The following is an 18,179-nucleotide window of genomic DNA, read 5'->3' as shown; positions in this document are numbered from 1 at the left end:
GAGGCCACCAGAGTGTCCAGGGGTCTGTTGCACACACCGAGGCAAAGATTCCTCGTGCACCAGACACTCCCCCCACCCCCACCCCCACACAGTGCAGGCTTCAGCTCCCCTCCCCCTTTCTTTTTCCTTGGGGAAGGGAGAAGAGGCTCTCCTGCGACTGTCTCCCACTGCTATAGAGCAGGGCCAAAAGCTTCCATCCTAAAGGAAGGTAGGAGGGCAGCCCTCTGGCCTTGTTGTGGAGGGACAGGGCCTCCCCCACCCCTCCCCATCCTTTAGGCCAAAGGCACCCCTTCCCACTGGGCAATGCTTTCTCTGGCAGGGACCAAGCGACACCTGCTGGCTCCGTGGGTCAGAGCAGGGAGGGTCCTTCAGGTGAGTCCAGCATCCTGTCTCACAGTGGCCAGCTTTTATTTTCATTCATAGGAAACATTTCTGTCCTACTTGCCCCCCCCCAAATAAGACCCCCAAGCTGCCAAACAGCAAGCACGGGCACATCTTAGGGACCGCATCTCTATATAAGTCCCCTCCACACACACACACACAGAGCACTCTGCTCTCCCACTACCAAATTGCTGGTGGTCCTTGGAGCCAGAGCAGTCCACCTTGACCAGAACCAGGGCAATTTTGGCCATGGCTCCAGCCTGGGGGAGTGAGCTGGCAGCAGAGATCCGGGCCCTTTTCAAAGAATCACAGAATCCTAGAGTTGGAAGGCCCCTCCAGGGACATCTAGTCCAACCCCCTGCACTGTGCAGGACACTCACAACTACCCGCCCGCCCACAGTGACCCCAATTCCAGGCCCCAGGGATTCCCCTCCCACCCCCCAAATCCCCAGAATCCAGGCTGGCCTGGAGGAAATGCAGCGGTCCAAAGGGCCTGTAGCCTGGTGCCCTTCCCCTGGGCTTGCCGCTCCGCCCCCCCATTTCCTACTGAAACTCTGATTCATCTGTCTCCAGGAGCATATTTTTTGGAGGTTTTGGTGTTGGCTTTTGTTTTAATATTGTTGTAAATAGATTGTTTTAAATGCAAATGGTTTTTATCATGTATGAACCTTTAACTGCTATGAGTCACCCCGAGACTTTTGCTAGAGAGGGGAGGACTAGAAATCAAAATATAATAATTATTTTAACATAGGAAACTTTAAAAATAATATATGTATGTAGAATAGCAGTAGAAAAGAGCAAGGTCCAGCAGCTCTTTAAAGACAAACAGGTTTGTGGCTGGGGAGCCTTCCCCCCACCTTCAGAGGCAGCCTCACAGGGCCTGCGGAGAGGGCCCCGATTCACAGGCGCTCCTCCGGCCACCTCGAAGGTGCTCCCGGGCTCTGGTGTCTTGATCTCTCTCTCTCTGTGCAGTGGTGGACATAAGTCCTATAGACACCATACACTGGGGGGTGGGGAGGGGGGAGCCTTGCTGAGCTTGCCTGAGGGCCGGTTTCAGCCTCCAGGGTCGCTTGAGTTCAGGGGCACCTTTAAGACCAACAGAGGGGGTCCCGCACAGGGGGCTGAACCTACGAAGGAAGGGGAAGGGCAGGGGTTGCATCCATCACAAGGGTTGCTCCAGCTATACCCCTTCCTGGGGGTGTTTTTAGAGCACAGCCACAGAGGTGAGGTGGTGGATTGATCTGAACTACCCAAATGGGGAGGGGGTCTCTGATGTTGCCAGGCCAGGTCCTGTGAGGGGAGGGGCCAGCCAGAGAGACCTTCAACACACCCTGCCTCAGTCAGACAGGGCTCAGACCTTGCAGGGTCTCCCTGGGAGGAGGAGAGGCCCAGGGCACACCACAGGCAGCCTGGCAGGGGGAGCACTGTCTCCTTTCTCGCTGCTGGGTCCAAAAGGAGCCCATGGGCCCTGGGGGGGGGGACCCAGCCCTGGGGGGGGCATCCCTTCCAGGAAGCCAGATGGAGGGGGGGCTCCTGCTTGTTGGTCAGCCTGTGAATTGCCTGGGGAAATGTCGGGCTAGGTTGCCCTCCGCTGCCCCCAGGCCCTCCAGCTCAGCCAAGGCCATGCATGGCACACCACGAAACAGCTGAATAGAGGGAAGGAGAGGAAATTCCTTCTCTGGCCAAAGGGGTCTCCAAGGGCCTTCCCTTCCTCTCCCTACCACGGGTGCCTTGGGAGGCAGGTGCAACGGGCAGGCTTCTCTGGGGTGGGGGTGGGAAGCAGCAGTGGGGGTGGGAAGTTCCAGATCCGACTGGGCCGCTCTGCAGCAGGACCCCAGGCTGGCTCTCCTCAAGTTGCCAGATGGTCTTCAGAGGTGGTGAGCTGATGCTCTCCTCCGGACCTTCCGCTTGGAAGGTGAGCTCAGAGGTGCTGCTAGAAGCCCCTGCACAGAGCACCCTTTCAGAGTGGGGGGGGGAGAGGACCACCCAGCTGCCACTCTGTCCAGGCAAGCCCAGGGAGAAGCCTGGCTCCGGCAGCAGGAGGGGGCACTGAGGCCAGCCAGCCCCCAGCAGGCCACGCAGGTTCTGTTGTGCTGTCTGTTGCCCTGGACACAGGCTCCGCCCCCCTGCCCCAGCCTTCCCAACACTGGCACACCCACACCCACACCCTCACCCACCCACCCCGTCCGTGCTTCTCCGCTCTGGGCCAGCCAGCCAGCCAGCCATGGCCGTAGCCTCTGCCCCCCTGGGCAGTCAGACCCTGGAGCCACACTACCTCCTGGGGTAAGTGCCCAGAAGCCCACCCCCCCCCCCTGCTGGGAGGAGGCGGGTGAGCCCCTGGGGAGTGCTGGCTGCTGGCCAGAGGCCCCAAGTGACCCCACCCCATTTCATCGGCAGGGGAGGCCAGAGCGGGAGGCCGCTCTCTCCGGTCAGTGATGGGCACCCCAGCAAGGCCCCGGCCTGAGGAGTGCGCCGGAGGGGGGTGGCCAGGGCTGAGCTCTGGCCTGGCTCGCTCTGTGTGTGTGTGTGTTTGTGTGTTTGTGTGTAGGGGGGGGGAGCTCCATGGCAACCCAAAGGGAAGCAAAGCTCCCCTCTGGGGAAGGGGGGGGGTTGAAGCAAGGCAGCGCAGAGGGGCCCTGTGGCATGGCAGGGAGAGAGAGACCCTCGGAGGAAGCACCTCCCAGCCCCAAGAGCCGCACCAGGGAGGAGCCCGCCCGCTGCCCGCTGCCCGCTGCCCGCTGCCCGCTGCCCGCTGCCTGCTGCCCGCTGCCCGCTGCCTGCTGCCCGCTGCCCGCCCCTCCCCAAGCGCAGATCCCCTCGGACAGGCAGAGCCTGAGGGGCCAAGCCGCCCCGGAGCTGTTTGGCTGAGTTACCCTCGCCCTGCGTGGGTTTGGAGTAGATGTCGGGTTGCCATGCTCCAGGCGAGGTCTGGAGATCCCCTGGGGGAAAGGGCTGCTTTGAGAGGGGGACTCTCTGGCATCACCTCGGCAGAGGCCAACTCTCCCGGAATGCCTCAAGATGGAGCTGGCTGCCTTGGCCAAGGAAGGGGAGGGCTTGCCGAGTCGGAGCCCAGAGGCTCCCAGGTCCCTTCGGGGACGCCGCGCGGGGCGGCCAGCTTGGCTCTCCCTGCCGTGGGGGCCCCTCGCGGCTTCTTGCGGAGCTGGAAGGGGGCCGAGGCGGCAGAGAACAGGGGGGTGGGGTGGGGGCGGCCCTGCTCGGCCCGAGGCCCGCCCAGAGGGGTCCTTGCAGCTCTTGGGGAGACTTTGGCCGGGAGCCCCACTGCCCCCGAAGGTCCTCCGGCCGGCGTGGCTGGCTTCTGTCCGCCTCCTCCCCCAAGGCGGTCTTAGCAGGAGACCAAGGAAAGGCTGATGGGGCGCGGATCCCCGGGGAGGGTTGAGCCCGACCTCTCCTTCCACACCCGCCCACCCCGAGGTACGGCCCCCCTCTGGCCCCCGGCACGGAGCCCCCCCTCCCCCCCTCGCAGCGGCCGCTGTCCAGCAGCTCCTCCTGTGGGGCCGCCGGGCAGCCGTCGGTTCTCTCCACAGAGGCTTCTGCGCCAGGCCAGCCTAGGGGGCGGGCAGGGCGCAGGAGGCGGCGCAAAGACCTCGGCCCCAGCGCGGGCGGCGCTCTCACCCCACGGGTCTTTGCAGCCACGGCGGGCACTGCCCCCGCTCCAAGCCCGCCCACGGGAAGCTCTCCCCGTCGCAAGTGCTCACCGGCCTGGAGGGGGCGCGCCCTGGCCAGCGACGTCTGCCGCAGCCCACCTGGGGCCGCCCTGCCCGCCTCGACCTCCCGGCGGAGGCGGCCGGCGAGGGCCTGTTCAGCTGCTGCACCATCCCAGGATATACAGGTAAGGGCAGGGCAGGTGACGAGTCTGCCCCCACCCCCGTCAGGATGGGCTCAAAGAAAGGGAGGGAGGAAAGGGGCAGCTGCCAAGGGCGGCCACCTGACCAGGCCAGCAGAAGAGCCCATGGAGATCGAAGCCGCGATGGGAGGAGCCCCACTCCTCCAGGGGAGCAGCTCTAGGGGTGTCCGCCTGTCGTGGCCTTTTCTGCGGCAGCCCCCGTGCCCTCCCAGGGCGCCCTCCCGTCCCTCCGTCGGCCGGCCTGCAGTCGAGGATCTGCTGCTTCTGAAGCGCCGGGGCCTTCCGGGCCGCTTCCTCCCTCGGCCCTGGGGCTCCTGCCCAGCTCCCTCCTTGCCGAAGCATTTCCAGCAGCAACTGTGCGTGGGAAGGAAAGCGGGGATGGAGAAGTGGGGAGGAGACAAGGCTGTTGCAGCCAGTCAACTAATGGCAAGCAGGCAGAGGAGAGGCTGCTCTAGAGTAGAACCTGCAGCTTCCCCCAGAAGCCATGGTGTGCCCGGTAGGTGGGGCTGGAGCTTTGGGTGCAGCCTCCAGGTGGGGCCTAGGGGTCCCCCGGAATTCCAGCTCATCTCCAGACTTCAGAGATCAGTTCCCCTGGCTGGAGAAAAGGGCTGCTTGGGAGGTGGGCTCTATAGCAGTGGACCCCACTGAGGTCCCTGCCCCACCTCACCCGCTCCACTGCAGATCTCCAGGGGTTTCCTAACCTGAGTCTGGACATCCTAACTGCCCTCCCATCTCATGCCAGTAGCAGGGGGGGCTGTCAACCCACGAGGGAAAGCCCCTCCGTCTCCCCCCCCCAGCTCCCCCCCCCCAGCAACCTCTTGCCTGTTTTGTGGCAGGGTTCGTCCCCCGGGCACAGAACCACTTTGCCAAGACCCACAGCCAGATCTGCAGGGAGGCTGGGCAGGAGTTTGCCCGGCTGCAGGGGAGGGCCGCTGCTGGGAGCCTGCCCTGCCAAGGGCCACTGTCTCCACAGGACGTCCAGCCGGTGTTTGAAGTGAGTCAAGCTTTGGGGTGGGGTGGGGTGGGGTGGGTTGCTGGGTGGTCCTCAGGACCTTGGCCAAGGAAGGCCTCTGACATGAACCCAGGGCCTTGGGAACCAGGCCTGGAGACAGCATATCAAGGGAAGTGGGCCCTGGCCAGGCCACGCCCAGGGTCCCTGTTGTCCAGCAGCCTGATCCAGACAGTGGGCAGCCAGGCTGGTGCCCTTGGACAGCCTACAGTCCTGGCAGGAAGCCAACATCCCCCCCCCCCCCGCTGCCCATCCCCACAGATCAGGCTAGAAATCCAGCCCCTGCAGACAGTGCTCCCCTCAGCCCCCAGGGATCATGGCTGCTGACAAGCTTGAGGGTGTCAGGGAATGGTCAAAGGCTTCCGCAGCTGGGCAGCCACTGCCTGGTTGTCTCAGCCCTGGAATTTGGCATGTAGAGATCCCCGTCTGGCCCTGCCCTACCTCTGAAGATGCCAGCCGCAGCTACTGGTGAAAAGCCAAGGTCCAAAGCCACCGGACTACCTTGGCCACGCAGCCTGGGAAACTCACAGCCATCTGCTGTCATGCTCCTGCCCCCTTGGCTGCCCCCCTCTGCACAGCAGGAGGGCGGTGGTGTCCCTCCGCCAGTGGGGCTCACTCTCCGCTGCCAACAGCAGGGCCAGCACAGCAGCCAGATCCACACCCCCTCGGTCCTTAGAGGCAAAATGGTCTGCAGGGCAGAAGCCTCCCAGCTCGGCGTGGAGTAAGCGGTGGTGTAATCCAAGCGGAGGGGACAGGCATGGGCAGCCCTTCTCCCTTCCGCAGGCCTGGAGCGACCTCATTCTGAAGCAGATCTCCATCCGTCAAGGTCAGCCTGGTCTCCTCAGACCAGCAGCAGTTCTCCAAGGTCTGAGGAAGGGACAGCTCTCTTCCGTCCCCCCCTCCCACACACACACACCCAGGGTGCTTTTAAACTAAGGACTGAGCCCAGGACCTTCTGCTCGCCAGTCAGACGCTCTGCCCCTGAGCCATGCCCCTTCCCCCACCCAGTGGGAGCCATTTTAGTCATGTACCCCCTCCCCCTCCTGCTGTGTAGGCACAAAGGCTTAGAAAAGGGGGCAGGGAGGGGCCTGATGGGCCCCATCCTGCACCCCAGAGGATCTTGGGACTCACTCCAAACTGGAATCTTATAGGCCTTAGAGGCCAGCAGGTCTTTCAGGGTAGAAGCTTCCGAAAGTCAAATCCCGCCCTCTGAAGAGGCTGCTCCTCAGATACTAAGGGCCGCTCATGAGATACTAAGCCTTTTGAATGCTTCTTGGTCTTTGCGGTGCTGCTGGGCCCAGCATCTAGCTGTCCTACTGGAAACTGCAGAGGACACGCAGTAATGGGTTTAAACTGCAAGTACAACGATATAGGCTAGATATCAGGAAAAAGTTTTTCACAGTCAGAGTAGTTCAGCAGTGGAATAGGCTGCCTAAGGAGGTGGTGAGCTCCCCCTCACTGGCAGTCTTCAAGCAAAGGCTGGATACACACTTTTCTTGGATGCTTTAGGATGCTTTGGGCTGATCCTGCGTTGAGCAGGGGGTTGGACTAGATGGCCTGTATGGCCCCTTCCAACTCTATGATTCTATGATTCTGTGATTCTATGAAACCAGAATGGCCTGATGCATAGCCTGCCCACATCTCTGCCCACAGCCCTTCCATGCCAAAGAGACACCTCAGCCGGCAGCTTCTCCCCCCCAAGCGCCCAGCTGTGATTTTCAGTCACCTGGAGCTCCTGCTGCAGTGGAGGACGGTGCTCCCCAGAAATATTTTGTCCCAGGTGAGGCTCTGGGTCCACAGGGGGAGACCATCTCTACAGCACGTCACTCTCCAGCAGGGACCGCGAGGGGCAGGACTGGGCCCAGAAGCATGGCTTACCCTGGCCTGCCCAGGTGCCAAGCGGGAGCGGGTGGTGGGCTTCCATGCCAGCTGTAACCCTTGCATGGCCCCTGCAGGATTCACAGGCTTTGTTCCTCGTGCCCGCTATTTGATTGGGGCAAGCTACCCCACACTTACCAACCAGGCCTGGGCGGAGTTTCGGCAGATGCATTGGAGACAACAGCAGAAGAACTCTCTGCAGCACGGTGCTCACAGGACTCATCAGGGCCAAGCCTTCCCGCCGCTGGCGAAGACCTACCCCACAGACAAGGGCCTCCTGCCCCACTACCAGGGCTATGTGCCAGGTGAGCTGAAGTGCGGGGAGCTCCCCACCTCCTTAGACAGCCCATCCCACTCCCGAACTAGACTCCTAGAATCATAGGACCTCCTGGGTCATCTAGTCCCACCCCCTGCATTTGCAGGACACTCACATCGCAATTACTCATCTACTGTCACCTGCCACCCCCTTGAGCCTTCACAGAATCAGCCTCTCCGTCAGATGGGTATCTAGCCTCTGTTTAAAAATTTCCAAAGATGGAGAACCCTGCACCTCCCAAGGAAGCCTGTTCCACTGAGAAACTGCTCTAACTGTCAGGAACTTTTTCTGGATGTTTAGATGGAATTTCTTTTGAATTAATTTCATCACATTTGTTCTGGTCTGTCCCTCCGGGGCACAGGAGAACAATTCTACTCCATCCTCCATATAGCACCCTTTTAAATACCAGATGGTTACCAGATTCCCTCTCAGTCATGTCCTCTCCAGGCTAAACAGACCAAGCTCCATCAACCTTTCTTCATATGTCTTGGTCTCCAAACCCCTCACCATCTTTGTTGCCCTCCTCTGGACACGCTCCAGTTTGTCAACACACCTCTTCAACTGGGGTGCCCAAAACTGAACACAGGACTCCAAGTGAGGCCGAACCAGAGCAGAGTAAAGCAGTACCATCACCTCCCATGATCTGGACACGATACTCCGTTTGATACAGCCCAAAATCCCATTTGCCTTTTTAGCCACTGAGTCACACTGCTGACTCACGTTCAATGTATGGTCCACTAAGACTCCTAGATCCTTTTTGCACATGCTACTGCCAAGACAAGTCTCCCCCATCTTTTATTGGTGTATTTGGTTTTTCCTACCTAAATGGAGAACTTTACCTTTGTCCCTATTGAGCTTCATTTTATTCAGTTTAGCCCACTTCTCGAGCCTATCAAGATCATCCCGTGTTCTGTAGCTGTCTTCAGTTGTGTTTGCGACCCCTCCCAGTTTAGTATCATCTGCATATTTAATAAGTATCCCCTCTAATCCCTCATCCAAATCATTTATAAATATGTTGAACCACACAGGCCCCAGGACAGACCCTTGGGGCACCCCCACCATCCGGCCCAGGGGACTTAGACTCCTCCAGTGCAGCCAGGTGCTCTCGGCAACCTCTCTGCCCTCGTCAACCTGCCACCCAGACACTACCTCTTGCCCACTCCCACCCCTAGATGTGCCCACGTTCTTCTGGGAAATCACGGAGGCAGAATAGGTCCAGAGCCTTTCTGCTTCCTCTCTGTCCTCTGTCAGCGCCTGTCCATCTTCCCCCAACCGTGAGCCTCATTTCCCTTAGGTTTGCTCCTCACATCCCTGAAGCAGCTCTTCCTGTCCTAGTGGGCTTCCCACTAGAACAGAACTTGGCCTCAGTTCTGATTTGGCCTCCAGGAGGCCTGGGGTATGAAGACCCCCACCTGTGTCTCCCACCTCAAAGTGTCTCTGGGCACAAACCGCCCTTCTCTTGGGTGATCATCTTCTGGAGAAAGCCCAGCGCTTTGGGGAGGGCTCAACCTCCCACGGGCCGGCTGTCAGGTGGATTGTGGGGGGGGGGGAAAGCAGGCTGAAATGAAGGGCCTTGGCTAGGGACCAAACCCAGCTCCCTACTCAGGGCCTGCCCCTGCCTGAACCACGGCTACCCGGAGGCTGCCTCTGGGCTCTTGACGGAGATGCCTCCCTTGCCTTTGCCAGTGGCTTCCCAAGCAGGAAATCTCGTGCCTGTGGCTCTCGGCACTCCAGACCCCAAAACGGCCGCTTTGTCCGTGTCCCAGAAAGGATAAGGAGGGAAGCCACCTTGGGCCAGGCCAGAGGCCACCCAGGAGGTCCCCCAGCGGGGCCAGGACTCCAGAAGGCTCCCAGGCATCGAGGAGAATGAGCATGCCTGCCCCAAGCAGTGTCCCACCTCTGCCCTGTGGCCAGTGGCCACTCATGGCTCCTCCTTGAAGCTGCCTGTGCACGCAGCTGCCATCATTCCCTGCAGCAGGCAGCCTCACCTGCTCCTACCTCACTTCCTGTCACCAGTTCTCAGCCTCCTGCTCTTTAACTTCATCGCGTGGCCTTGCGTCTGTGTCTTCTGGGAGAGGGAAAAAGGACTTTTCTTTGCCTTCTCTGTCCTGTGTCTCCCCTCAGTCAACTCAAAGAGCCCCGACTCCTTTCATCTTTCTTCACTGGGAAGGGGTCCCACCCCCTTCCACATTCCAGTTGCCCTTTTCTGCATCTTCCCCGAGGCGAAATCACCTTTTTTGACCAGCGCTGAACACAACATTCCAGGCAGCCATCATTCTGTGAACTGCTCCTCCTCTTGCCCCGGCAGGGGCTGCCATCCTCTCCTCGGCCCTCTGCAGCTCTTTAGCTTTTCCACAAAAAAGGACCACTGCAAGATCGCTGCAGCCAAGTAACGCTGCATGGCCGTCATCCCTAATCCCCAGCTTCTTCTGGCCCATTACATTTCAGGTACTGTACCTTTCCCCTTATACATCCACAATGAAAACTGGAAATCTGGCCAGTAGATTTTGACCGCGGATTATCATTGACGTTATCATCCTGTAGCCATCTAACAAGAACTGACTTTAAAAATCTTACAGAAGTGCTTCCATGTAGGGAGGAACAAGAAGGGGGCCAAGAAAACAGCGCTAATGTGAGCAGGTCTGAGGAGAAGGCGCACTGCCTGTCCGAGTTGTGTACAAAAGTGTTTTGATTTGTGTTCTCTCTGAAAAGAAAGTTATCCACCCAGGAGGATCCGTGCACAGGATTTTTAAAGTTGGGGGTGGGGGGGGGGGGGTTTACAATACATCCCAAAACATTTGTTATACTTATTCATTAGCTCTTTCTCACACTTCCTTAATTTTTAAAAACTTTTTGTGTTATTTATCTATCGTGTACTCACTGGTTCAATGAGTAGTTTTTGTACTATTTCTTTTATTTAATAATTTTGGAGGGTTATCCCCCCCCCCCCAACCTTGCAGCAAGAGAATGATCACATGTAGAGAGGGATAAACACAAAAAGTGAATGCTTAAAAGGTGGTATGCGGAAGGTGGGGGGAGCTTAGTCTGTTTAGCCTGGAGAGGAGACGACTGAGGCGGGATCTGATAACCATTTTCAAGCATTTAAAAGGGTACCATGTAGAGGATGGAGCAGAGTCGTTCTCTCTTGCCCCGGAGGAATGGACCAGAACCAATGGGATGAAATTAATTCAAAAGAAATTCCATCTAAACATCAGGAAGAAGTTCCTGACAGAGCTGTTTCTCAGTGGAACAGGTGGTGGGTTCTCCATCTTTGGAGATTTTTAAACAGAGGCGGGATAGCCATCTGACGGAGAGGCTGGTTCTGTGAAGGCTCAAGGGGGTGGCAGGTGACAGTGGATGACTGAGAGGGTTGTGAGTACCCTGCAATGTGGACGATTGGACAAGATGACCCAGGAGACCCCTTCCAACTCTGTTATTCGATGACTCTGTGGTACTGATTCTTCAAACTCCCCACCCCTGGTTCTAGTCTTGGCTGCTAAACTGGAGCAAAATCTCTGTGGGGAAGCCCAGCAAGCAGCAAGAACTCACCCCCAGATTGAATCGTAAGCAGGAGAGCTTCACAGGACAACCCCCCCCCCCTCAAGGCTTTGGCAGAGATCAGCTGGGGGGGGGGAGGGGGTCCTGCACCAAGGCCTCAGCAGGCTCCCCCCATGCCTTCTGCCTTCTAGGTTACAAGTTCCGGTTTGGCCGCACCTACGGCCACCTCACCTATGATGCCCTGGGCCGGAGCAAGCCGGAGAAGCTGACACTGGATCGCCTGCCCTAGAAGGGATCGGAGCCCCTCTCTTTGGGCTGGGAGGCAGCCCCCAAACTCATACCAGGAGGAGGCGGTTCCTGGGAAGCGCTGAGGGGAATCAGGTGTGTGGGGGGGAGGGGGGGCTGAGGTGTCAGGAAACAACAAGACATTCCCAGAAACGCCGAAGAGCAGCCTCCAGCCAGAGCAGGCAATACTCAGCCGCTGGATTCAGCACCCACCAGCGCTGCCCTGGAAGACCTGCTGGGGGGAAGGAACAGTTTCCCTTTGGTGGGGGCAGCAGGGCCCTCATGCAACGCACTCCACGTGGGGCCATGGGCAGGCACAGCCCTTGAGGCCAGACAGGAGGAGCCCAACTGAGGGCAAGGCAGAGGGATCCCGGGCCCCTGTGGCCCTTCAAAGGAGAACTGCAGCCTGGCATTCAGAGGAGCTGCCCCACTTCTGGCCCAGAGTCATGCCACAGCCCTGGGCCCAAGCAGCCCAGCAAGCGGGAGGCCGGGGAGAGGGGGTCAGGCAGGTGGAGGAAGGGAAAGCACCCAAACGGCAGAGAGGAGAAAGAACACCATGTCGGCCTGGGTGTGGAGCTTGACTGCTGAGCTCTCCCGGTTGTTCCCTGCGTTCCTCTCCTCGGCCTCTGGGCCAGGGCGGCCTTTCATGTTTAGTCTGGGCTACAGGGTCTGCAGAGATCTTGCAGCGCCCACTCCTCATTCCGTTCAAAGTCGCCTATGCCTTTCTTCTTGTATCTCAGCAATAAAAAGGTCAATAGTCTTCTCTCTAAAAGCAACTAGCAAGTAGCTGCAACCGCTGGTTAGGAGATGGCACAAGAGCAACAACTGTTTTTTCCTAAAGCTCTCAAAACGCCCTTTTGTGGCATATCAGGGAAAAGGGCACCCAATGGGGCTATGGGAGGACAAGCAACTCAGACCCTGGCGGCCTCCCTAGGGCCGGGTTTCGGGCGGTGCAGCCTGCAAGTGTCCCTTCCCCCCAGGGCCCAGTGAGCAGCCTCCGCAAGGTCCCCCCCCCACAGACACACACACACTCTGCACCCAGCATTGCTTTCGGGAGCTCCCCCGCATGTGCATTCATGCTCTGGACGTGTGGTGGGGCACACAGGGCAGTAGCACAGTCACGACTTCAGAGGCCGGCTTGTTGTCAGCACCCTTTTTTAATTAATGTGCATCATAATCATAAATAAAGAAATAAATAAAGGCGAGACACCCTGTTCTAACGCCAGAAGTACAAATTAAATAATGGCGCCACAGCCGCAAGAGCCCTATGTACACAGAGGAGCAATCTTTGCAGCGCCAGGGGGGCCCTCGCCAGGGCCCCCCCAATGCACCGCACACTGCCTGGCTTTGCAATAACACTGTTGCGTTGGCTACACGGAAACTGGAAGGGGGGTTGTGTGCCTGAGGGCTGCACCTCCCCCCTCTGCACACCACTCGTCTCCTAAGTGGGCATGGGTAGATGACCCCCAACCCCCTGGAAGAGCTTCCTTCAAAATCACGTGGTGGGCAGTTCCACCCTTCTGGTGGCCTCCAGGACCCTCCAGCTGCTGTGCTTGTCCGTCACTTAAAAACCTTAAAATCCGGAGCCCTCTGCTCAGAACGGGAGGGGGAGCCTGCCCACTCTGGCTGGCAGCACTGGCCCCTCCCCCATTCCAACATGGCCCCTCCCCCTACATCCCTGGTCCAACCCTGGGGGGCAAGTCCCACAAACCCACCCACTACTTCTACCACGGAACGGCTGTCCACTGCTACCAAACCACGACACACACAAAGACACGGGCGGGACGAACCCCCCAACCCGCCAGGTGAATCTAAGTCAGCACAGAGTTCTCCAGCAGAGCCTCCAGCCACCAGCAGGGGAGGGGCCCTCGCAGGCACCCGCTGATGGGAGAGGAACAGTGCATGCTGGGGACTGTGGTCCGGCAAACCTCATCCTGCCCCGGAGGGAGGGAGGGACGGCAGCAGGAGCTGGAGCCAGAGGAGGGGAGGAAGAGGCCCCAGAGAGCGCACGAGGGAACATGCACAAGCCCCACAGCCCCTCGCCCAGCCCCTCGCCTGGAGCAGGGCAGGGGCGAGGGCACGGGAGGTGGCTGGGGCGAGGAGGGAGAAGGCCTGTCTGGTCCGCTGGGGCAGGAGGGCCTGTGCCGCCTCCCATCAATAGTCCTCGTCCTCCACGTGGGTGACGTACATGATGGGCACCAGCCCGCTCTCTGCTCCTCGGCCACACCGCAGCCAGTCGGCGCCCACCTTGCCCGAGACACGCAGGACGTCTCCCTTCTTGAAGCTCAGCTGCCCGGCCTCCGCGGCAATGTGGTGGCAGAGGGCTTTCACTTCCCTGGGGAGAAGGAAGAGCAGGGAGGCGTCAGGGCCCAAGCCCACCGGTGGGTCTGGCACGGGGGTAAGTATCGGCCATTGCTGCCAGGGAGGCGGGAGAGCCACACCCAGCCAAACCTGCCCAGCCAGCCGAGGGGGGGGGTCCACCACTGCAAGGCCCGTGTACAGAGCGGGGGTGGGGCAGCCATTCTGGGGCTTGGAACTCCAGCAGGACCTTGCCCAGTGGGGGAAAGTGGGGGGGGGAGGGAGGATGATGGGGGGCTGCAGCCCCTCCCCTCCGAGGACAGGCTGAGGGGCCTGGGACTTGCCAGGAGAGAAAGGACCACCCCAAGGGGTGGGCAGAGTTGCCCAGAGAATGTTTTCTCCCTCTCCCAAAAGACTAGAACTCGAGGGCAGGCCATGAGGTTAATGGGCAGTAGGCTCAGGAAACACTGCTTTACGCAGAGAGTGATGAAAATGTGCCAGAGGAAGCGGTGATGGCCAGGGACACAGATGGCTGGGAAGGGACTACAGATTCAAGGAGGAGGCCCATCAATAGCTGGTCCCTGAGCCAGGGGGACGGGAGCTCTTTCGCAGTACATGCCCACCCCCAGACAGCCCCCACTCACCAGGGCACCTCCGGGGGCAGGGCCTTCTCTGGCGGCGGCAGCTGTGGCAGGAGGCCAGAGGCAGGGCAGTCCAGTGGCTCCGAGGCGGTCTCCTTCCACATGCTGGCCCCCACGGTCTGAGCCACCAGCCGGAACACGGAGCGGTCCAGGCTCAGCCAGCCAGAGGGCATCCTGGGAAGAAGGTGGCTGGTCAAGCCCCTGGGCCCCGAGACCCAGTCCACTGAGAGCCCCCCCCCCACCTGTTGGCCTCTAGGCCCGCCGCTCACCTGTTGGCCTGCTTGGGCTCCTGAGTCGCCTTCCGGGAGCCAAAGAGGTGCCCCCACTTGGGTGGGTGGCTTTCGGGGCTGCAGGCACCGCTCTGCCTGGGCCCCCCCTGCCTTGAGGCCGGCTCCCCTTCGTTCTCCTGGGTGCACTTCAGCTCGGTGAGCACTGAGCCAGGCGGGCTGCCCATCCAGGAGGGGCGGCTCTTCTCCTTCACCCCTCCCACAGCAGAGGGCTCCTGCTTCCGGGCAGCGTCTGGGGCGGCCTCTGGACGGGGCCCCTCGGGGATGGGGCAGGCCTCAGCCCCTTCCACCACCCCTTCCCTCGGGGGCGGCCTCTTTCTGGCTGGGGCCTGCTGCTGCTGCTGCTGCTGCTTGACGGCCAGCCCTGTGCCCGCCTTCTTCTTCCGGTCGCAGCGGATGAACCGAGCACCTTCTGCCGCCGACCCTTCGATGTAGACCTGGGAGCTCTGCATGAGCTGATACCACCAGCTGGCCTGCTTGTCTTTCTTCAGCTCTGCGGCTGCCTCCGGGGCCTCCCTGCCCCCCTCCCCCTCCTCCTCCTGTCTCCGGCCCCCTCCAGCAGGGCCCTCGGCTTGGTCCTCCTCGTCCCTCCAGCTCTGGCCGCCAGTGCTGCCCCGGCTGCGCATGAGCTGCAGGGTGGAGTGAGCGGAGAGGACCAGGCCTTGCTGGGTGCGGAGCAGCTCCTTGCGCTGCTGCTGCTCAGGGCCCATCTGCAGCAGGCGGTGCTCGAAGAGGAGGTCCAGGCTGAAGGGCAGGAGGGAGAGCGGCTGGAGCAGCAGCAGCACCTCCTCAAAGAGGCCCTGGCACACGCCATGCGACAGCGACAGGAAGCCCACCGGCTGGTAGTGCGCCTGGACGAGGTCTGCGGGGAGACGGCCCTGCGTCAGACACTGACCCCTCTCTCTCTCTCTCTCTCTCTCCCCCCCCCCCACACATGCACACAGAGGCACCGAGAAGCACCCCCCCCCACCCGGGCTCTGGGGACGAGCCATGCACACCCCTCATGCCTGTGCTGGTCTGGCACAGAAGAGCTGGATTCGAGGTTCACAAGATTTCCAGGGCGGCAGCAGCTTTTGGGGAGACCACGCCCTCTCCTCCGGGAACACCCTGGGCACCTGGTTGGTCTTGAAACTCGGGGCACATTTCTAGACTCACTCCGGGCCAAACTGCCTGTGAACATCTCCAGTCCCTTCTCCCCGCGATGGGGAAGCAAGGCACTCATCCAGACTGGCAACGCGGGGAACTCCTCCCCCCGCCGCCGAGAGATGGCCAGTCTGGAGAGACGGTCAGAGGGACACCTTCCCTCTCCGCCATGCAGCCAGCTGGCTTCCTAGTGACCCCCCCCCCCCCGAGGGCTCCTTCTCTCCTCCAATCCAGCAGGCAGGAGGCCCCCACGTTCTGGCACTCCCCCCACCCCAGGAGAGGAGGTCTGCACAGCCCCTCTTCTCTGCCCGAAGCAGGCTCCCAGCAGCTTCCAGCTTCTGCCCCTCCCTCTCCCCCCACAGACCCTTTGGAGGTCAGAGTGCCTGGCCTAGGAGCATCCCAACAGGTCCCGGGGGGGGGCATCTCCAGCCTCCTAAGATCTCACCAGGGTCCAGTGCTTTTGTTTGGGGACAGCGGTCCGGAGAGCCCCCCTCCGGCCCTGCAAAGAGGGCTGCCATTCGAGGGACGGGAAATACCTGGACATTTGGGGGTGAAGTCAAAGGGGGTCGGGGCTTGGCAAGGGGAGAGGTTCTGTTGGGGTACGATGCCTTGGAGCCTCCCTTCTCCAGCTGAACCAGGTCTACCCCAGATCTCCAGCCATGACCTGGAGATTGGCATCCCCAGCCCATGAAGCACCCATACAGGCAGGAGGCTGAGTGGGAGTGTCTCCCGTATCTCCACGCTTCCAGACCCAGCCGTAGCCACAGACACAGACCTCCTCCACCCCCCCGAAATCTAGCCAGGTGCTCTTACCTTCGTGGTTGTAGAGGTGGTTAAACCAGAGCTCCAGGGACCGGATGCTGTCAAGGATGGAAACAGGCAAAGGCGGTGAAGCGGGGCCTGGAGGCACATCCCCACACAGGCAGCCTGGCCCTGCTCCCTCCCAGGGGCCAAAAGCCAGCACACCCAGCCCCCTTTCCTAGGTTTTGTCACCACAACAACCCTGTGAGGTAGTCAGGCAGAGGGAAGTGAGAGAACGGCTGGCCCATGGCCCCCAAGGCTGACTTGGGACTGGAACCCGCATCTCCCAGATTCTCGACCGACTGACTCCACGCTCTTAGCTGCCAAGGGGAAACAGGCTGGCAACAGGCTCCCCTCTCCTCTCCCAGAAAGGAAGCAGCCCTGGGATCGCCACCCAGAGTCGGCACACGGCCCTCCCCCAATGGAGCAAGTCACTTCCCCACCCCCACCCCCACCCCCACCCCCACCCTCTGATTGGCAGTCTTGGGTTGGAAAACCTGCACGAGGGGCTCCTTGTCCACAGCAGCCGTTCCCATCTGCCTCAGACCCAAAGGGGCCTCGGCTGGAAAGGGCACACCCCCTTTCCTCAAGCCTGCAATGGCCCAGGGTCCTGCGCATCGCCCCCTCCCACAGGCAGTGGGCAGGCAAGGGGGCTCAGTGGCGCCTTCCCCCTCCCTTTCAAGCCCCCCCCCCCGTCCCCTGCCCTGGACCACGGAGGCTTACTTGAGGAGGCCCAGGATGAAGGCGTTGAGGCGCATGGTGTGGCTGGTGAGCTCTGCGTACTGGCTGACCTTGCTGGACAGGCCGTGGAGGACTTTGGTGGAGGGGCCTGCAGAGGAGTGGGGGGGGCAGAGGGTCAGGTGTGCAGCAGGCATGGAGCAGCCCTCGCCCTCCAAGCCCCCTCCCTCCTCCCTCCTCCAGCAAGAAAGGCCCCAGGGAGGTTGGCGCCACCTGCAGATCTGGTTCTCGCCTGGGACGTCTCGTGAGGGTTCGGTGCCCCAGGGGGAGAGAAGAGTCCAGGGGAACCGGATCTCTGTCTCCTCCAGCCCCACCTCACTTGGACCATCAAGACCAGACACCCCCCTACCACCTCCACCCAAATCCATCTCCATGCTGGCCCTCCCAAGACAAGTAGGAGGCCCTCCTCCAGGGTCCCCCTCGCCCTCTCCTGGCGGGGGCACAAGGGGAGTCCCCTCGAGGGCAGCCTCATCAGCAAGCCACTCGTGTGCCGGATGAACACCGCAGATGCGGCGGCCGGGCCCACTGCAGCCGAAAAGCCAGTTTTTAAGGGACCCCCCACCCCTGCAAAGCGCTGCTCTACTTCCTACCCAGCTGAGTGGAGGCCTCCACCACGCTCCAGGGGACGTTCCGCCGCTGACCAACGATCACGTCCAGCACGTGGGCCTTGAGCCCGTCCCTCAGGATGCCGCGGATGGCTGGGCACAGGTACTTCAGGACAAGGTGTCCCACGTTGGGGCTCACTGAGCTGTTCCCCAGCTTAGCCTGGAAAGGGGGCGGGGCGGGGGGGGGACGCATTACTGCTGGCCACGGCGCCCTGGGCTTGAGCTCTTGGGGAGGGCGCTGGGGGGGCAGAGTTTTCCAGGGTAGTCCCCCTCCCCCGTGTGCTTTCTCCCAAAAGGCTTCCTGGGGAGAAGGAGGGGGGTTGAGGCAGGGCTGGGAGTCCTTCCCCCACCTCCGGGCCTCCCAAATACAGAACTCAGAGCAGACAGGAAGTGACGTCACAAGGACAGGCAGCAGGGGATGGGCCGGACCCCCA

At 60.9% G+C, this 18,179-nt stretch overlaps 2 protein-coding genes across 3 annotated transcripts in view; one reads left to right on the top strand and one right to left on the bottom strand.

Moving 5' to 3' along the window:
* The first annotated feature begins 2,527 nt into the window (after positions 1 to 2,527).
* On the top strand, positions 2,528 to 12,452 carry CIMIP2B (ciliary microtubule inner protein 2B). Of its 2 annotated transcripts, none has more exons than XM_077346650.1 (6): positions 2,528 to 2,664; positions 4,032 to 4,231; positions 5,083 to 5,240; positions 6,909 to 7,035; positions 7,279 to 7,438; positions 11,139 to 12,452. In XM_077346650.1, exons 1-6 carry the CDS (start codon positions 2,606 to 2,608, stop codon positions 11,182 to 11,184), a joined length of 750 nt encoding a protein of 249 aa, XP_077202765.1. In that variant the 5' UTR covers positions 2,528 to 2,605; the 3' UTR covers positions 11,185 to 12,452. The 2 variants fall into 2 exon arrangements, with proteins under 2 accessions (XP_077202765.1, XP_077202764.1); XM_077346649.1 differs by having other exon boundaries at positions 7,211 to 7,438.
* Positions 12,371 to 18,179, bottom strand: part of RUSC2 (RUN and SH3 domain containing 2) — a 25,493-nt gene continuing 19,684 nt past the window's right edge. Inside the window, 6 exon segments of the mRNA XM_077346646.1 lie at positions 12,371 to 13,567; positions 14,175 to 14,345; positions 14,441 to 15,320; positions 16,415 to 16,461; positions 17,126 to 17,231; positions 17,731 to 17,905. Coding sequence (XP_077202761.1) covers positions 13,387 to 13,567; positions 14,175 to 14,345; positions 14,441 to 15,320; positions 16,415 to 16,461; positions 17,126 to 17,231; positions 17,731 to 17,905 — 1,560 coding nt within the window. The 3' untranslated portion in view covers positions 12,371 to 13,386.

Source organism: Paroedura picta, chromosome 7 (assembly GCF_049243985.1).
Source record: "Paroedura picta isolate Pp20150507F chromosome 7, Ppicta_v3.0, whole genome shotgun sequence".
NCBI lineage: Eukaryota > Metazoa > Chordata > Lepidosauria > Squamata > Gekkonidae > Paroedura > Paroedura picta.
This window is presented reverse-complemented; position numbering and strand designations above follow the sequence as displayed.